We start from the raw sequence: 19,049 nt of genomic DNA, 5'->3' as shown, positions 1-19,049 counted from the left end.
ATTTGAGGTGTAGCTAGAAATGACACAGTGATGTCTGAAATGGAGACAAACAGTCTGAAGAATGTGAGTATTATGTACTCTATGATAAGGAAGTGAAGGTCTTTAAGCTTTGCTTGGAGTTCATTAGCGCCACCAATTGGCAGTTTAAGAACTGAATACATTAAAAAAAAGTTGGAAAAAAGAAAAATACTTAAAACAAAAACAGCAGCCTAAACTTTAAAAAGATTTTTTTAAAAACTGTGAGAAACTCAGTCTAACCACACAAGAGCCGGAAATAGTGAAATCAGCCACGCACAACAACATTCACAGCTTGTGGTACAAAATTCAACACTTTAAATTCTTTGCGACTGGCCGCCACGACATTACGAGGCCAAAAGCTTCAGTGAAATGCTGAGACCCGGAATTTGTTTGCGCATTTAATCCATCAATGCGTTGTTTGAGTCGCGCTTGGAATATTTTATTTAACGTAAAACTTTGGATGCAAAGTGGAGGAGACCGTGTAAGAAACTGCACTGCAGGCCGATTCTACACTAAAGGGATTATCCGAGTCTTCGCTGTGCCTTAACGGACTGGTTGCAAACTTATAATAGAATTCATTAACTAAACTCCCAAAACTCACTCAGAATGTTTCTCTGTTGAGTTTCATGTTGTGTTTTTTCTTTTCTTTAAGTTAAGCCCGTGAAATAAACTCAGAGCCGAGGCGATTCATTGTGAATGTGTTTTAAGGAGCCAGCGCGTTGCTAAGGTGTGCTGAAGTCCAGCTGTCCTCCCAACAGAAGGGCGCGTCCTGCCTTGTTTTCAGCACCACGGACAGCGCTTCATCTTTAAACCCATTTTATTTAAAAACAAAACAAACAAACAAAAAAACACGTTAAACTTTTTAAATAGAAAATTATCAACATTAAGTTAAGCATTTTAAATATTCTAAGGTCCACAATTCACATTCGTAATTCAGAAGCCACTTCAAACACGTCCGGCGCCTGAGTTGCGCTGTTTGAACTTAGTTTAGCGCGTCTCGTTTGCACATCTTATTACCAGAACATATTGGTGACATTTAGGCACAGATGTGGCTCCTTTTTCTAGCTAACTTTGTCCTTTCTCATCTTACCTGAAGTGGATCGGCGGAGAGGGAAAGTCATGCTGCGCCCGCGGAGCTCTGGAGCCTTTTGCTCCTGGCTTTTTGCACTTCCTGTTGTGCGCCGCTCGTCGAAAACAGGGCGAATTATGGAAGTTCAAACCAGACAATTCTCCACGGCATTGGATCCATTAAGGCCGCGTACATGGCGTTGACGGGAGATCATTACAGAACATTAGAGGCCATTAAGCCGTTGGAACCGGTCATTAATGATTCATCTCGAGGCCCCGCTGATCTGGCACAATAAGAGAGGGAGAGAGCCAGCAGGCCCTTCCCAAATCCAAGGTATCGAGGAAACGCTGTCTGTGTTTGTTTTTCCTTGTAATGTGGCTGAGACACATTCATCCAAATCTATGTTACTGCAGCCGACATATAAATACTCTCCGATGACCTCTTTCAACACTTAAACACAGTTATTCTCTGTCCAAAAACATGACAGCTATATTTACAAGGGCCTCCTGTGACTATTCTGGTCAGTATCCAAGCTTGTTTTTTGTTACTTAAACAATTCATTTACCAGCAAAACATATGGTTATATAAACAATTGCTAAAAAAACTGTAAACAAACAAAAAGAAATAATCAGGTTTTAATCCCCAAAATCATGCAATCAGATTCATGTTTTCCATTCCCTCAAAAAGCAGTAAAGATTACAACAGAGACTCTGGTGCTTACTGCCCAAACTGGGGCGTGAGTCATTAAACACAAACCTTTTTAAAATGCCATGTCAAATCCAGCTAAACAGTTTTAACAAAGAGAAGCAGGAAATTTCTCAGCTGCACTTGTTGAAATAAATCAGATTAATAGGAAACAAGGTCTACATCAGATATTGCTCTTTTCAATATTTGTCACAGCTTAAACTGCACCAATCCATAATTGTAGTCATCGACCTTAAACAAGCTCCAGGCGAAATTCTTATTTATATTTGCTTCTAATTAAACCCTGATTACAAGTTCAACCAGTGGAGCCAACATGCTTCGTGATTCAAATTTTAGGTCTCATATAGAAAACTGATTACACTGTTTCACTGTTGGAGCCTTTCAGGCAGACACACACACACACACACACACACACACACACACACACACACACACACAATTCTGTTAAGATAAACAACTAGAAGTGAAACTACTAAAAACTTTAATTCAGAGGCAAACTCACATAGTGTGCACACAAATACACAAGCAAACGCACCATTAGTGGCTCTCTCACAGTGGGCTTTCCACATCATAGCACATTAAATAGCAGCCTCACTCAGAGACATGCCCATGAACCATATAGAGACTCTACACAATTATCCACAACTGTGTATTATAAGCCCATTACACTGCTGTGCTCTAAGAGCTCTTCCTGTGAAGCTGCCTGGTAAAAGACAGCAGCATCCATATTACTGACATGATACGCAAAGAATAACAGACAGCAGCAACTGCTGCTGCATGCACTGCAGTACAGAACATCCCTAGTAGGACAAGTAATTTAAAACAAAACCTCTTTGAAGTAACTCTGTAGATTCTGATTTTACATAATCAACATGGGGCAGGGATAGCTCAGTAGGTAAAGTGGTCGCCCCATGATCGGAAGGTCGGCGGTTCGAATCCACTTAACGGCTACCCTGAGGTACCCCTGAGCAAGGTGCCGTCCCTACACACTGCTCCCCGGGCGCCTGCTTAGTGGGCTGCCCACTGCTTCACTGAGTGAATGGGTCAAATGCAGAGAAAAACAAGTAATTTCCCCATGGGGATCAATAAAGTATCCATTATTATTATTATTTCCAGAGAACCGATATTATTGTTTTTTTGTCTTTCTTTCTTTCTTTCTTTCTTTCTTTGTGTACCAAAATTCTTTCTTTTCCCCAAAATAACTTTGTAACCTTGGCTTTGAATAGCGAATTACAAAGATGGCAGCTGGCATGTTTTGGCTCAGACTTCAAAGACAGTTTCCTGGGCAGGTAGCCAGTATTTAATAACCTCAATCTATTAAAAAAAAAAGAGAACGAGAAAAAGAAAGAAAGAAAACAGAAAAACATCTGCAAATGTATTTCCCTTTGGATTTTTCAAACTATGTAATGTCACCAGTTTTGTAAGCGATCAGCCACTGGATGGCACCATCAGATAACATAATGCTGGAAAACAGGAAGCTGAAGGGAAAAGCTATGGGAAAGGCTGAGCAGTACTCTGAGCTTGGAGACAACGACATGTGAATGTGCAGGGAAGGCGGATGCACCTGCACGGCATCCGCGATCATGCCCCGCCGGCTTAAGTATTGCACTGGGTCCTGTGATAGTCATTGTTGGTATGTTGAGCTGGCAGCGGGAGAGCTGCAGCTCTGTGTTTTGTAACAGCAACCGTGTTTGGAATAAACTATGCTGCAAAGCATGTTCATGCCATCGGGTCTGCCGTGGTCATTCACAGTGTGGGTGTACCATGTTTACATCTCTTCGTGGGGACCAGAAATTGAAATATTACTATACTTGTGGGGACCAAAAGTCGTTATGTGGACAAATTCCTGTCCGCATGACTTTGAAGGCATTTTTGAGACTCAAAATGTGGTTTTGGTGTCAGGGTTGTCCTTTGGACAGGATTCGGTTTAGACTAAAGGTTAGGGTTAAGCATTCATTTCTGATGGTTAGGGTAAGCGGCTAGGGAAAACATCTCAATTGATGTCCCCACTAAAATATGAAAACACGACTGTGCATGTGTGTGTCTAATTTATGTTGTGTTCATGAACAAGCCACAATAAGTTGATGCATTTACTAACTGTGACCTCAGTCTGTGCTATGGAGGCATGGCTCTTTATTTTATATACAGTGGGTAAAATAAGCATCGGACGCATCATCAATTGTCTAATTAAATATATTTCTAAAGGTGCTATTGAAATAAAATTCTCAGCAGATGTCAGTAACGACTCATCCACACATGCAGACAAATCAAACCACAGAATTAAGTTATGTGTGATAATGAGAGCTGAAACAGGGAAAAAATGTTGAACAACCTTAGTGATTTTTTCTCATTTATTGAAGACACCTCCTGTACGGAAAAGCAAGTTGCATGGATTGCTCAGGTGTGATTTTGGTTCATTCTTCCATGGTGTTTATTATGGCATCCAAAGAGTTCGATTTTGGTCTCATTTGACCCGACGATATTCTCCCATTATTTCACAGGCTTGTCCAAATGTTGCACATTTAGAGCAACATTTAGACAAGATATTTTAAACATATTTCATCATGCTTTCCTTCATCAGTGATGAAAAGCAAACATCATCTTGTGTGATGATGCATACAACTGTGGTGGCTGAGTACATTACTTGTTTTCACAGAAACAACTGTACCTGCCAATTCCAGGTCTTTCTGTAGCTCTCCACAAGCGCTGCTTGGCTCTTAAGACAACTCTTCTGATAATTCTTCTCACTCCTTTGCCTAAAATCTTGTGGGGAGCATCTGGTTATGTTAAATTATGTTCTTTCCACTTTCCAGTTTTGAAATTCTTCTGTAACCAACATGTTTTGCAACAATAAGGTTGTGACGGTATTGCACCAGCTCTTTGGTTTTACCCATCATGCGATGGTTCTTGTGTAGCACCTTGGTAATGAGGCACATTTTTATAGGCCATCTGTTGGGACTGAACCAGCTGACAGTAATTTGCCCTGAGTGGCAGGATTGCTTTCTAATTGCTGATAGATTTCAGCTGGTGTCATGTCTTTTTGCACCATCCTTTCTTCATGTGTTCAGTACTTTTTTCCTGTGTCATTTCTCATTATTACACGAAACTTAATTTATGGACGTCTATGGTTGGATGTCTCTGTATGTTGCATTTTTTCTATTGCACTGTTGTCTCTGCACTGTCTTGTGTCTGTATCATTCTGTTCTGTCTTTGTTTTGGTTTTTTGCCATTTTTGCACACTTGCACTTTATTTAGTCCTGTGTTGATTGTCTGTTATATGTTATATGTAGCACCATGGTCTTGGAGGAATGTTGTCTCGCTTCCCTGTGTACTGTACCACTGCACATGGTTGAAATGACAATAAAGCCACTTGACTTGAAGTGTGGATTGGGTGAGTCGTTACCGATATCTGCTGAGAAGTTCACGTTATAGCACTTTTAGAGATATAAATTGTTGATGTGTTCAATACTTATTTTGCCCAATGTATTTATATATTTGTTATATCATTCAAACTAAATTCAAAGCCTGGTGTTTTAGGTAATACTGCATAGGGCAGGGATAGCTCAGTAGGTAGAGTGGTGGCCCCATGATCGGAAGGTCGGGGGTTCGATTCCCCTGAACAGCTACCCTGAGCAAGGTACCGTCCCTACACACTGCTCCCCGGGCACCCAATGGCTGCCCACTGCTTCACTGAGTGAATGGGTTAAATGCAGAGAGGGATTTTCCCCATGGGGACCAATAAAGTACACGTTTAACTTCAAATACTCTGTTTATAAAAAACACAAAAAATAAGCGTTCTTTCAAAAGCAATATTTCAAGGTGCTTTTATTGTATCCATTGCAATGTATAAGGGTTTCGCCCTACTCTGGTAAAACACTTGGTTTTATTGGGTTTTCTGTGTACTGATGTGTTTGCTTTGTTCCCCATAGGTGAGTAAAGGTTAACATTAACCTGGTTTATTACAGCACTGTCACTAGCTGTTGGGCAATATGGTACAAAGAAGCTGAAGTTTAATTGGATCTACTATGCACATTTCTAGCTCAATATTGTTATTCTTGTACTCTTCAAAGGTAGACAAAGGTAAATGCATAGTCTACATTAAACAAAATACATCTGTTTTTTAACTTTTGCTGAGCCTTAGCAAATACCTGGACCTTACAAAGTTTTCACAAAGGTCCAGCTCTTACAGCAGTACATGCTATTTTAAAAGGATTTGCTGCATCTGGGAGGCGCAGCAAATCCCAGACTCAAGAGCATGGAGGAGATTCCAGGAGACCAGCAGTTACTGTAGGAAAGCTGGACAAGGCTGTAGAAGGTCTTTGACCCATCAGCAGGACCAGAATAACAGAACTGATGCTCCGTGCTTTTCACGGATGTGTGCAGGTTCACCGTAAGCACATGTGACAGTCCTGAAAGGGTCTGGAGCAGCTGCCTGTAACATCGTTCAGCATGACCAGTTTGGTGGTTTGTGATTGATGGTCTAGGACACACAGACTTACAGGTCAGGCAACAGCACCTTGACTGCTTTTAAGTATTGCTATGAAATCCTTGGACCCATTGTCAGAGAGTTTCCAGAGACGACGAGTCTCTCTGGCCACAGCTTATTTGAATTAAGTAGCCTAGATTTCAACTTTATTCAATTAAGAAGCAGCAAATATTAAACTCTGAGCTTTTGAGTGCAAAGCGATGTTTATGCAAAAAGGAAATAAATCAGCTGAACTAATGAGAAGAAATACTTGAAACTTAAGACGATTTCTCATTAAAGATTAGTTAGAAATGCTCAGAATATCTATATTTAATATATCAGCTGCCTGTCAACTAAACAACCAATCATAGCCACAAATGCTAGGTTACAACAGTGTCGTTCACTAATAATGATAATAATACATAAAAAACTAAATAAAATTGCCAATGTGCTCTGGCTAACTGTCCCATCCACCTCCCCTTAAGCAGGGCTACAGCATTTGAGTAAATGTGTTGTTAATTCATAATTCCAACAACAGCTTTCTGGCTCAATGCTTGTTTTTTATTTTTGCTCTCCACATGTTTTTAGAACAGATAGCGTTAGCCTCTTTCCCCAGCATTAAGCACAAATGTGACTTATTTGTGTTATAGACCCACATTTACCTTTTAGATCTCCAGTCTCTTTTAATATTTTGTTTAAACTGCAATCTTTGGATTTTTGTTATATTAAACTCTTCCTGTATCTGCTAAATTTGTCTTTCTTAAGTTATAAAAATTGGTATTTTTATGTTGGCCAAATTCTTAGTGCTAAATAAAGCAAATAAAATGCATGCAAGATACAGTCATGAATGACACGGGTTTCACGTACAGCTTATTATTCATGATAGAGCACAGCTTGCAGGCAACTCCCTTTTTTTGTCTCCATGGCAATCATAGTTTCCCAGTTTCCTTTGCGGTGTACTCCACGTCGATTTTACTGCTGTCCAGGGGGGAGGAATGAATGAATTTGTGCACGGGGGGCACACACCACATTTTAACGATTTTTTAGCTCGTAACGCAATAAATTCAATCTTAAACAAAAGCAATAAATTCACAGGTTTGTGTTTCTCCTTACATATTTAAAATACCTCAAAGCTGTCAAATACAAAACCAATAGAGAGAAAACATCCACGAAATAATAATAAAAAAAACCCCACGTGTTTCATTTGCATTATACCTAAACACACGTTTCCAAATGGTTTAAGTGTGTATGTTGAAGCTTCCACACAATGCCCTGTATGCCCTGTATTGTGGGAACAATAGGATTAAGTGGCCATGGAGCGGGCTGGACTCAGCATCATCGCACACCTTTTGGCTACCACATCTTTCTTCTTTTTTTCCTTCCCTCTATAAACAATAAATAAATACATAAAATGTCTCCCTCCTGACTCGGGTTCACCGTTACTCACCTTTGGAAGCATGATCTTTATCCTCTTTGCTTTTCGTTATCACGTTCATGGAGCTCCGTCGCTTCTACCGGTCGCTGAATCAAACTTCAGGTGAAACGTTCACTTTTTTCATCCTCCTCTAATGTGTCCGGTCCCTTTGCGCACGGTCCAGCTCTTTCCCCTCTTTCCTTGTCCCCCTGTCTCTTGCTCCTCTGATGCTGCTCTCTGCACAGCTCCACTCTGTCTGTGCACCTACATGTCACCATGTACCAGCAGGAGCGCTTCCCCTCCGATCCTGCACGCGCGAAAACTGCACTCGCACGCGCACAGTGACAAACTGATGATGGCGCGCGGGGGGTGGGTGGGGGAGCACGAGCCAAAGACAGCTCATTGTATTCTGACTGAATGAGGAATTAAAAGTAGCCTATCATTTTCCATCAGCTCTGCAGAGATGCAGTCACTGGATTCATCTGTAACTGTGTTGCAGGGATTTGAAAACATTACACGGGCTTAACTGGCGTTTGTTCATGTTCTACTATATTTTTAAGTACCGTAAGTGGCTTATTTTTGCTGCTGGCTGTTGAACCACTGACCTCAATGCCTTTTGCGGAGTCCGAAAGAAATGACAAAACACACAGCCATGTATTCATTGGTGACCAACACCCATGATTAGAAATGAGTACATCAGAGGGACGGTGTTGAGACAAAGTTAGAGAGACAAGGTTGAGATGGTTTGAACATGGGCAGGGAAGGTTCAGTGGATATTATCTGAAAAAAGGGGAAATAAGACTGGGGAAAACTAAAACTGAACACTAAGCACACAAGACAAAGACTACAGAAATAAGATAGGAAGAGACTAAACAGAGGAACATCACAGATGGAGACAATACATGGGTAACACTGGGAAGGCAGGTTCAACTAAAAAAAAGGGAGATCTGATGACCTGCTGATGAGCACCTATTTTAGAAACACACAGCTCTTCCTTTTTATCTTTTTTTCTCCAAAACCCAAAACTCTGGGTCAACAACCCAGGTGCCATGGCAAAAAGATGAAGAAGATAATGAAGAATTGGTGATTTATAGGAAACCTGCAGTCCTTCATGTTTAAATAAATACGTCATTAATAAAGTGTTTTGCAAGCTCGCTATTTCTAAACGTTAAACTGATATATTTTTAAAAACTGCAGATATCCTGCAGCTCTTTCTCCGAGTAGTCAGGGGATCTTTGAAACAAATTTAACAGCTATAAATACAACAAAGACAAAACAAGTGAGAAGGACTTTCCACCAGCTGACAAAGCAAACAGTTCTCCTTATAACGCCTCTACTGCATCAAACATTAAAAGACTGAGCAATAATGAAGACATTGGTTACAGCAGACATACAGAAACTGAAAGATGCACATTTTTGCTCTTACTGAAGAAAAGAAGATCAGTGTAATCACAAGGTTGTCTTCTTTCCAAGAAATGCAAATCCACTACTGCACTCAGCACTCTAGCACTATGCAAATGAATCCATTTATTGATCACTTAATCAATTTTTGCTGAAAAGTAGTTTTTTCTTTTTTGTGTGTGTGTTTTTTCTGTGGTCAACACTTGTTTTGGATCCCATTTAAACTTCATACTTAGTATTGGTTTTGGGTAATGTGTTTTTCTTTTCCATATTATAATATTCCAGCACTTTTCTGCCCTAAAGGCCTGTTTTTGATTCATTTCTTGTTGACTGAATGAAAAGTGGCTTCACGTGCTAAAGGCTTCAGTTTGTTAGTGTGATGGTTGTTCGTAGTAAAGAAGTCGGGTCAGAGATAAATTTAGTTTCTTCTGTTAACCTACATCAGGGGTGTCAAACTCAAATACACAGTGGGCCAAAATTCAAAACTGGAACAAAGTCGCGGGCTAACATTAATATTTATTGAAAAACAAAATCTTCCTCCAGATATAAGAATGAATCTTTTCTTATGGACTCAAACAAGTTTTGCTGAAAAACTGAATATGGAACAAGCAAAGCTTAATACTAAATGATATATATATTAGCTGTATAATACCAGTAGGCCAGCTCTAATAGTAATTTGGTATGGCTTCGCGGGCCAAATGTAATTAGGCTGCGGGCCAAATTTGGCCCGCGGGCCAGAGTTTGACACCTAGGACCTACATCAAGCTTTTATATGGCACAACAGGAGTGTGATGCTGGAAGTAGCTTTGATTTTTCTTGTTTCTGTGGCAGATTGTCAAGAATTCATTATAAAGGACTTTTTAAACTGTGAAATGACCCAGGCAGAGGGTAATAGCAAGTGAGAATAAAGAGCTGAGCTCAAGGCAACCTATGTGTCTCCTGATTTTCACTAACAGGTTGCAAATGCGTGACTTCATTGGCTAAAATGAATCACATGTTTAACCAGTTTGATCTTGTGTTGTCACAGTGGCAGTTCCTCTTCCACCCCCTTCATGTCTTCAGTTGTAATCTAAAGAGGCAAAACAAAAGGGCTGACAAGAAGCCCAGCAATTATGATGGTCGAAACTATTTTATTGCCTCTCTGTAAACTTGACCTGAAAAATAACTGGTTCACATTGAAAACAGCAGTAAGAACAATCACAACAACACTCTACAAGTGTATGCAAGATACATTCATTTGAGAACAAGAAGCACTCAGAGAGCGCAACAAGCATTAAGACACATATTTTTAAATAGCTCTATATAGCATTATTATCACTTGGACCTTCAAATCAATCTAAAGACCTTTAAGATAGTTCAAAGGTCAAATGGGACATGATATGGTGCATTCGATATGCTGACAAAACAGACCACACTTGTAAGAATCATAGTTTCTTATAAGTGTTGTTATAAGAGTTTTTGTCAATTTTCAACCAAGTTGACATTGAAGACCTTGGTAGATGTATGTAAAATTTTAATGGATGGTTAAGACGATCCCAGGCCACACCCCTAGTTTTATCAGAATTCTTTCGAGCTACCCTGTTTACAGACAGAATGACACATATGCATGCAAGCATTAACCTTCTTGGGAAGTTAATAAAGGAAAACAATACCTAAACCTTAAAGAAGGGGTACAATGGAATAAAAACATGAAAATTAAATATTAGAGATTTGAAAAAAGGCACAATGGCACAGTGATTAGCACTTTCACTTGATAGGAGAAAAGTCCTTGGTTTGAATCCAGTCTGGGAGTTTCTGTGTGGAGTTTGTGTTGGTCTCCTTGTGTCTGCATGGGTTCTCTCAGTGCACTCTGGCTTCCTCAGGTCTTTGGATTGTGACTCTAAATTGGCTATAGGTGTGAATATGAGCACGGTTGTCTGTGTTAGTCTTGCGACTGATTGGCGACTCATCCAGGAAGGACTGTCTCTCTTGCCCTGGGATAGGCTGAAGCTCTCCTGTGCCCTTAAATCGGATAAGCAAAAGAAAATGAATGGATTAAAAGAAAAAAGAAAAGCCTGTGAAAAAAGAAAATATGCATCCTCAGGCCACACTGATTCAAGCCTGTATATTCAAGGAGTGTCTCTTTGGAGCGGCTTCTTCCCAAACCTTCACCTCACCGCATTCACTGAATATCATGAATAGAATTATTTGCTTCAGTGAAATTTCCTGCACCACGAGAAATGATGTTACTGCGTTTTGTTAAAGATTTTTGTCCTTGCATGACCCTTCAAAATGCTGCTACTACATCTCTTGTATGACGACTTTGTATAATGGAGCTGTGACATCGTCATAGTGGCTTTTTGACTCTAAGCCAACAGACCAAAGCACAGCTGTCCCTCTGTAAGATCCCCCTTCTGGAGGATTACTGATCTGGGACCAGCTGCTCTATTAGAACAAAAAGTGGTACATAAGTCTGCTCCTTTTCCCAGGAGTCAAACCCACTCTCATTTCCGGGGGGGAGTCAAACCCACTCTGCCCAGAAATATAGATCTCACACACAGAGAAAGGTAACACGTGCATGTGTGTTTGAATGCAGCGCAAGTTAAACACAGAAACCATTACAGGGGAGTTTGCTTGTCTTGTTTGTGAGTGTTGCCACATTAGGGCAAAGACATGGAAATGAGAAATGAATTATACTCTTTACTCTACAGGGGGATTAGATTAACCATCTCTGATCATGTTCATGTCATTAGTTTCAGCATGTTTTCAAGTGGGACAAACACCTGGCCACAGTGGAAACACTGTACCCAGGGGCAGGTGTATTAGTCAAAATATTCTCATTCAGCCAGTCATAATTCCTGTGTCAGTGTCTGAGATCAGCTGCACACCACTCAGTGTTGTTGAGGGAACAGCAATGACCTCATGACTCACTAATGGCAACCGAGCTGAATGATTTTAATGGGAATGAGAGGGGGCACTTCTGTACTGACTGGAGAAAATGGGGACATGAATAGAGGAGGTAATTGACTCGATGTCATGCCTAGATCTGGAGCATCGAGTCCTACAAATCAAACCAAGATTTCAGCAGCTCTGTTAACAGCAAACATTGATATCAAATAGATAAAAGTCCATCAAAAACACTGGTGGTAATAGGATTTTCCTGCTTTTAACCCACTGTTTTACTTTTTCTTTTTTTTACTTCTCTCTGTCATCTGTAAAGCTTGAAACCAGTACCACCCTCCTCATCTTCAGAGCTATCAAATCTGTTCCCAGGACACCAATCAGCAGGCAGCGATCTAATCATAATTGCTACAAACCTGCTAATTGTGAAATCCCCCTTCCCATTTTACGCTCTAATATCTAATTTGCGAGTGAGATGAATTTAAAGGCTTACATAAGTTGCCATAAAAAGAGGGCTGCAACCCCCTGCTCGCTCCATCTATGCCATCGTCAGCCAATAAATGACCACACGGGCGCTGTTGCTAAGGAGCTGCTGGCTCAAGGTCAGCTGACCTAGCTGTCAGTCACAGTGATTTATCACCAGTCAAACCCTGCGTAGCTCACGTTCTAATAAAACAGCCTTCAACACTTAGTACAGATCTGACATTATTTACTTCAGTGTGCGAGTTTCAGCATCAACTGATGAGTTTCTGTGAGCATTTCAGTGAGCATTTTTATAAATCGAGGACATTTACTCTTCAGATTTAAAGTGAACTCTGAACAGGAGCCCCAGTCACCGCAAATTTATGGACTAATGGATTAAAACATTAGAGAGCAGAAATAGAAATAAATCCAATATTCAGAAAACCTGATTTGGTGGCGTCAGTTGTACAAGAATATCTTATACAACAAAGTTGGTGACTTTATCCACCCTCAACTACTGGATCCTCCAGACAGACAAACATTTTAAGCATGAGTTTTGTTTTTTGTTTTTTATTTCCTAATATATTCAACTTTTTTGGTAATTTTGTAATTTTGGTGGTTTAATTAATACTTTTTTTTCCCCTAAGGTGGAAATCTTTAATGACTTTAAGAAACAAGAATTAGATCCACAAGTTTGAATTCATTTTGGATTTTCTGTAATCTAAACATAAAATCATTTTTCAATAGTTTAATAACTGGTGCTGAAGGTTCTACAGTGTCTTTTAACCTGAGACAGCCTTTTAACTTCGCCAAGGTCTAAAAGAACTTTCATCTTTGGATGAGATGAAATTCTGTTGAAAAGTTTTAGACAAAGATTGATCTGCTCACAATGACAAGAGGTATGTTTGGAGGCATAAATGTGAGGCTTTCAAACCTAAGAACACTGTACTAACTGTCTAGCATGGTGGCATCAGTTCTAAAAATGCTTTACAGTAAGTCTCAAATTCCTGTTTATGTGCCAGAGGTGGCAGAGCTGATATGCAAGGTTCTTACTTGCCTTTGGGATCAACTTTGGGTTCGGTCACTTGATCAAGGACACTAGCTCAATGACCTGAGCCGTCATTACAAACTTACCCAGAAATGGAGAAGTACAAACTTGTGGGTGTGTGTTTTCGTAAATGTGCCTGTGTGAGTGCACTCAACTCATCTGAAACCTCACGTAAGCCTTGCAAAAGCTGCTTATCGGAAAAGACTCATCATGATAAACAACAGCTGGTAATGTTCACACACACGCGTGTGCACACACACACACGTACACACGCTAATGTCCAAACTGTCCCATCAGCAGTCAATATCTGATGTTGCTCAATTTCAGCCTGACGTGTAGAAAAAAAGCACCTTCTTTTATTCTTTTATGGGACACCTCTCTTTTCTTCCATGCACACATGAAGTTTTTCTCCACATCCTTCCCTTAAACATACTTCGCACGCACACACACACACAAATCTGAAAAAACAAACACCCACAGTTACACACACATGCACTGCAGACATACCGGTGAGCAAACACTGTGTTGCTGTACTTTGGAGCGCTGGATAAGGCTTTGAGTTTAGTGTCAAAGTCAGACAGACAACTGACAACGACAAGATGGCCAGAGTGTGTGCACTGGTTTGCTTTGCTGGTTTTTTGCTGGACATGTATGGAGTGGGTGCTGAGATCACAGAAGAAAACACAGGTAAAAAGCAGCAGAGCAGGTATTGACCCAGGTGGCAGGAAAATGAGTTCAGCAAAGTTTAGAGCTGCACAAAATATAGGAAAAGGCTGGTGGCTAAGCAGGTGATCACTGAATAACCTCGATTCTTAAAGTTCTTATTCACTTGGATCTGTAAAGATTCCTAAGTGCTTAGGCTGTCGGTGTAAATATTTTTAACTATTTATGAGGATGTTAAGTTGATATAATTTAGACAATTTGGTGCTTGTTTGGTGGCTGTTTGCAAGACGTCTTGTGCTGGAAAGGCAGGGATGATAGCTGGACCACTGAGTTAGGTACATGTAGCAGCCAGTCTGGATTATCCTAAGCGGATGTAAAACTGTAGCAAGTATCAGCTCTTTGTTTGGCTCAATTAAATGATTAAGGTAAAGCATCATGTGTCAAAGGGATCACCAGATATATGAAGATGAGACCATAGCAGAGTCTCTACACAAGTGAGAACACCAATAATATGATTACTGCAGAGGAATATCATAGACTGTACATAGAAGATGGCCATTGGACAGCAAAGTTGTACATTTTTAGCCTCAAGCTGAGCTTTTTGGTCACCATAAAGGTGTTTTGATGAGTGCATTGTCGATCTGAATGAAAAAGTACAGAATTTCAGCCTGCTTCCAACAAACCCTGCTGCCAGATTTAAGACACTTCCGCGCTGGTTTCACTTTCAGTCCTGGTACCTGTCCATCTTTGATGTACTTTTATATTATGCATATAGGTTTTATATACATATATATCCCTGAAAGCAGCCTTTATCAATAGTTCTGAATAATTATGCTAAACTTAGTGAGGACTCTTTGTCTTTTGTTACCCTTTCAGGAGCTGTGTTCGTGTCTCAGCAGACGGCACACACCGTGCTGCATCGTAAGCGCAGATATAACACTGCTTTTGAAGAACTTAAACAAGGTAACCTGGAGCGGGAATGTGTGGAAGAAATTTGCAGCATGGAGGAGGCCAGAGAGGTGTTTGAGGATGATGAGAAAACTGTAGGTCTCTCTCTCTCTCTCTCTCACACACACACACACACACACACACACACACACACACACACACACACACACACACACACACACACACACACACACACACAATCCTATGCCTTTACCAGTATTAAGATCTTGACTGTTTATATCTCCAAAAGTGGGCAGTTACAGTGGTCTAGTGATCAGAGCTTGATGGATGGTTGGTGAACTTCCCATTTAATTTGATCTTCCTTTTGCAGATGGAGTTCTGGGCAGGCTATATCGGTAAGACGAACAAAGTACAAGTTCTCATGTTTGCTGAGAATTTATAGCACACAGTCTTCTCTAAACCTGTGGTGTGATCTGTCGTGTGTAGATGGCGACCAGTGTAAGCCACCCCCCTGTCAGAATGGAGGTGTGTGTAAAGATGGGATCAACAGTTATCTTTGCTTGTGCCAACCAAACTTCAGTGGCAAGAACTGTGAGATCGGTGAGTGTGGATCTGAATAACTCGGCTGAAACAACGTTTGAGCTAAGACCATAAAGTTTTGTCAGCGAAAGCTAATTCTGTTTTCCTGACTTTTTCCAGAAGTGAACAAGCAGTGTGTGGTGAACAATGGCGAATGTTCTCATTTCTGTGTAATGAAGGCTAATCAAGCTGTGTGCAGGTGCGCAACTGGTTACATACTTGGGCCAAACAAGAAGAGCTGTGAGCCAATAGGTAAAACCACACACAGCATTTAGTGCAGTGGTAAGAGCGTTTTGTTTTGTTTTTTTCTGAACGAGTCTGACTTCATTCTGACTTCAACTACAATACAGTTTCTAAGGTTTTACATATGAAGACATAATAAAAAAAAAAACTTATCTTTATCAGGTTTTAATATTTGCTAAATACAGTTAGAAAAAAAAAGACTGAACAACTATGGCTTGTTTAGAAGCCTCTAAAGAGCATGGCAGTAAAGCATGGCATTGGCTATGATTTGGGCTTGTTTTGAAGCAGATCATCTGAGTCCCTTGTAGTCACTGGGTCAACCATGAACTCCTCTGTATACCAAAGTGTTTAAAGCCAAGTGTGAGGCCATATGTGTCCAGAAGAATGATCCTGAGCAGAGCAGCAAATCTACAACAGAATGGCTGAAAAAGAAAAGAATCAAGGCATCGCTATGGCCCAGTCAAAGTCCAGAACTCAACCTGATTAAAATGCTGTGGTGTGACAGTAAGAGAGCTGTGCATAAACAAATGCCTGCAAACCTCAATGAAATGAAGCAACGTTGTAAAGAAGAGTACTGAGATACTGATAAAGCCACAAAGAAAAACCATTAATTTAAGATATTGCTGCTAATGGTGGTCTGGAAGCTACTGAATCACGGTATATATAGTATATATATATATATATATATAGTTTATTTTATATTGCGTCTGCATTTCGGCTTAGTTTTTGTTACATACGTAATGACTTGGAATAATATTTCATTTGTTGTTGTTTATCCATGGTTGTATTTACCTCATTTAAAAACCAAGTACAGATTAGTTAGCTTTTTACAATGTCCTGATGCATGAAACCTTAGAAAGGACGAACCGTGTAGTTTCCTTTTTACCATGAATACATGTAAATTTTATATTCCACAGAGAGGCAACAATCATAAAGGAAATAAACTTTCATGTAAATATTCATGATGATTGTTCAAAATGCAATTGTTCCTCCTCATACTTCTCCTGAAGTTGTCTTCCTAACACGTCTCCAGTGGAAGTGGTGGGGTGCAAAATTTATAGTTCTCATTTTTACGCTCGTTCATGCTTCTGCAGCCGGACTAAGTAAATCATATGAACGGGAAAAAATTCTTCTTTTCTTTTATCACAAAAAACATTCAGGGAACTTAACAGTAATCACATTCATCTATGATACACTGCTTAAACATAATATAACTGGACTTTGCTAAAGATGAAGTGTTCAAAGGGAACAGAAAGGAAAGAGGTTTTTTTCTTTTCTTTTTTTTCTTTCTATTTTTGGGTCAGCAATCTGCACATGTGAGAAAAAATCTGAAGAACTATACTTCCAACCCCATAAAAGATGACAATGTAAAATTTAAACAAATCTAGGAGGCAGAAATGTAATATTTCCCCTATTATTTCACTTTTATTTCTCCAGAGCCATTCAGCTGTGGTCGTGTGAATCTGTCCTCCAGCTCTCTCACCAGGTCCATTCTCGAACCAAGATCGTCAAACTTCTCCTACAACGATACCCGAAACGATTACTTCTATGATGAAGATATATCAGAGTATGATTATCTGAACCATCCCATGACCGACTCAAACCCAAGCAATGACTCTCTGGACTCTGAGGCTGTGATTGGCCGTCGACATGTGAGAAGTGTCACCGATACACCAAAAACAAAGACAGAGATGTCGTCCTGGGGGTATGCCACACTCCCCAATGTCACAGCTCAAGAGAAAACTGACCAAAGAATTGTGGGAGGAGATACGGCCATTCCTGGAGAGATACCTTGGCAGGTACTGTGATATAGGCTGGAGAGGGAAGAGCTGGGGATGCAGTGAAGGCCAATATGTGAAGAACTGGAACCAAAAATCCCAGCAGGGCAAGAACATTTGCACGAGTTTTAGATGTAGCTGTAAAGTAAGACGTAAGCTGTAATCCTCGAATAGTCAGCAACTTTTAAATCTGTGCAATAGTTTAAATAGAAAGACTTTTGAATAGACTTTGACATTTAAACTTGCACTTGAGCGCCAGGTTTAATAAAGATGTATTAGAGGTGTAAGTCTAGTGTTTGAAGCCTGTCCCATGCAGAGAGAACGTGCTGCTTTTGAGTGTTTTTTGTTTTCAGTTGCTCAAAAAATGTGCAAGAAATGGTAGGTTCTTTAAAACTGCTCTTCTGTTGCAAGTTTTCTTTGCCTTTCTTTCTGTGTTTGAAGGTGGCCCTGATGTCCCGCCCAGACAGCGTGCAGAGAGCGCGGCCCTTCTGTGGAGGATCCCTGCTCGCTGACTTATGGGTCATCACTGCTGCCCATTGTCTGTGGAACAACGATGGCACAGAACGTAAATTCTTCATCAGAGTTGGTAAGAAGAACAAAGGCTACTTGCATTCTTTAACATTAAATCTTTCACTTGAACTAAAGTACAGATAATACTGTTTTGTCCTAAAGTATTAGGGATCAGGCAAATCCTTTTTCGTTTCAGCTTCATGGCTTTTTAACAAATTATGTTTCAATTATGTTTCTTTAATGTTTTTTTTCACAAGTTGTCCAGTACTTTAGACTTTGCTTCCTTGTGCAGAAATTTACATTGTCTTAGAAAATCTTTATCTTAATCTATGCTTCCAGGTGAACATGATGTGAACAAAGATGAGGGTCCAGAGCGAGACCATGAGGTGGCCGAAAGGCATCCCCACCACAAGTATGATTTCAAGACCTCACCATATAACCATGACATTGCGCTCCTAAAGCTTGGCAGTCCAGTGGACTTGTCCAACAAGCGGCGTCCCATTTGCCTGGGCCCCAAAGAATTCATACAGAACATTGTGAGAGAATCCACGGTCTCCCTTGTGAGTGGATGGGGCCGGATAAGGTTTCAAGGCCCCGAGGCCACCAAGCTCCAGAAGCTGGAAGTCCCCTATGTGGACCGCACCAAATGTAAACAGAGCAGCCGAGACCATATCACCCGATTTATGTTCTGTGCAGGCTTTGAAAGTGAACAGAAGGACTCGTGCCAGGGGGACAGCGGTGGGCCGCATGCCACCAATTACAAAGGAACTTGGTTCCTGACAGGCATCATCAGCTGGGGAGAGGAGTGTGCCAAAGACGGGAAGTATGGCATCTATACCCGGGTCTCACACTACTACAAATGGATCAGTAACGTAACACAGATCAATATAAACGATTAACAGGAT

At 40.4% G+C, this 19,049-nt stretch overlaps 2 protein-coding genes across 5 annotated transcripts in view; one reads left to right on the top strand and one right to left on the bottom strand.

The window, feature by feature from the left end:
• Nucleotides 1-7,990, bottom strand: part of fgf13b (fibroblast growth factor 13b) — a 17,344-nt gene extending 9,354 nt beyond the window's left edge. The window contains exon 1 of one of the 2 annotated variants that reach the window (XM_082548511.1): nt 7,705-7,990. In XM_082548511.1, the coding sequence (XP_082404637.1) occupies nt 7,705-7,753 (49 nt within the window). In that variant the 5' untranslated portion in view covers nt 7,754-7,990. Of the gene's footprint in view, nt 1-1,108; nt 1,626-7,704 lie in introns of those variants that run through there. The other variant, XM_082548512.1, reaches the window with a different exon arrangement.
• The window catches only part of f9b (coagulation factor IXb), a 20,670-nt gene extending 1,621 nt beyond the window's left edge, over nt 1-19,049 (top strand). Inside the window, exons 1-8 of one of the 3 annotated variants that reach the window (XM_082548505.1) lie at nt 13,987-14,149; nt 15,002-15,168; nt 15,405-15,429; nt 15,521-15,634; nt 15,734-15,865; nt 17,294-17,655; nt 18,076-18,220; nt 18,484-19,049. In XM_082548505.1, coding sequence (XP_082404631.1) covers nt 14,062-14,149; nt 15,002-15,168; nt 15,405-15,429; nt 15,521-15,634; nt 15,734-15,865; nt 17,294-17,655; nt 18,076-18,220; nt 18,484-19,043 — 1,593 coding nt within the window. In that variant the 5' untranslated portion in view covers nt 13,987-14,061 and the 3' untranslated portion in view covers nt 19,044-19,049. Of the gene's footprint in view, nt 1-13,986; nt 14,150-15,001; nt 15,169-15,404; nt 15,430-15,520; nt 15,635-15,733; nt 15,866-17,293; nt 17,656-18,075; nt 18,221-18,483 lie in introns of those variants that run through there. The other 2 variants (XM_082548507.1, XM_082548506.1) reach the window with 2 other exon arrangements.

Source organism: Aulonocara stuartgranti (genome assembly GCF_965226115.1).
Source record: "Aulonocara stuartgranti genome assembly, chromosome: 10".
NCBI classification, from domain to species: Eukaryota; Metazoa; Chordata; class Actinopteri; order Cichliformes; family Cichlidae; genus Aulonocara; species Aulonocara stuartgranti.
Note: the sequence above shows the minus strand (reverse complement) of the source record. Positions and strands in the feature narration are given on the sequence as shown.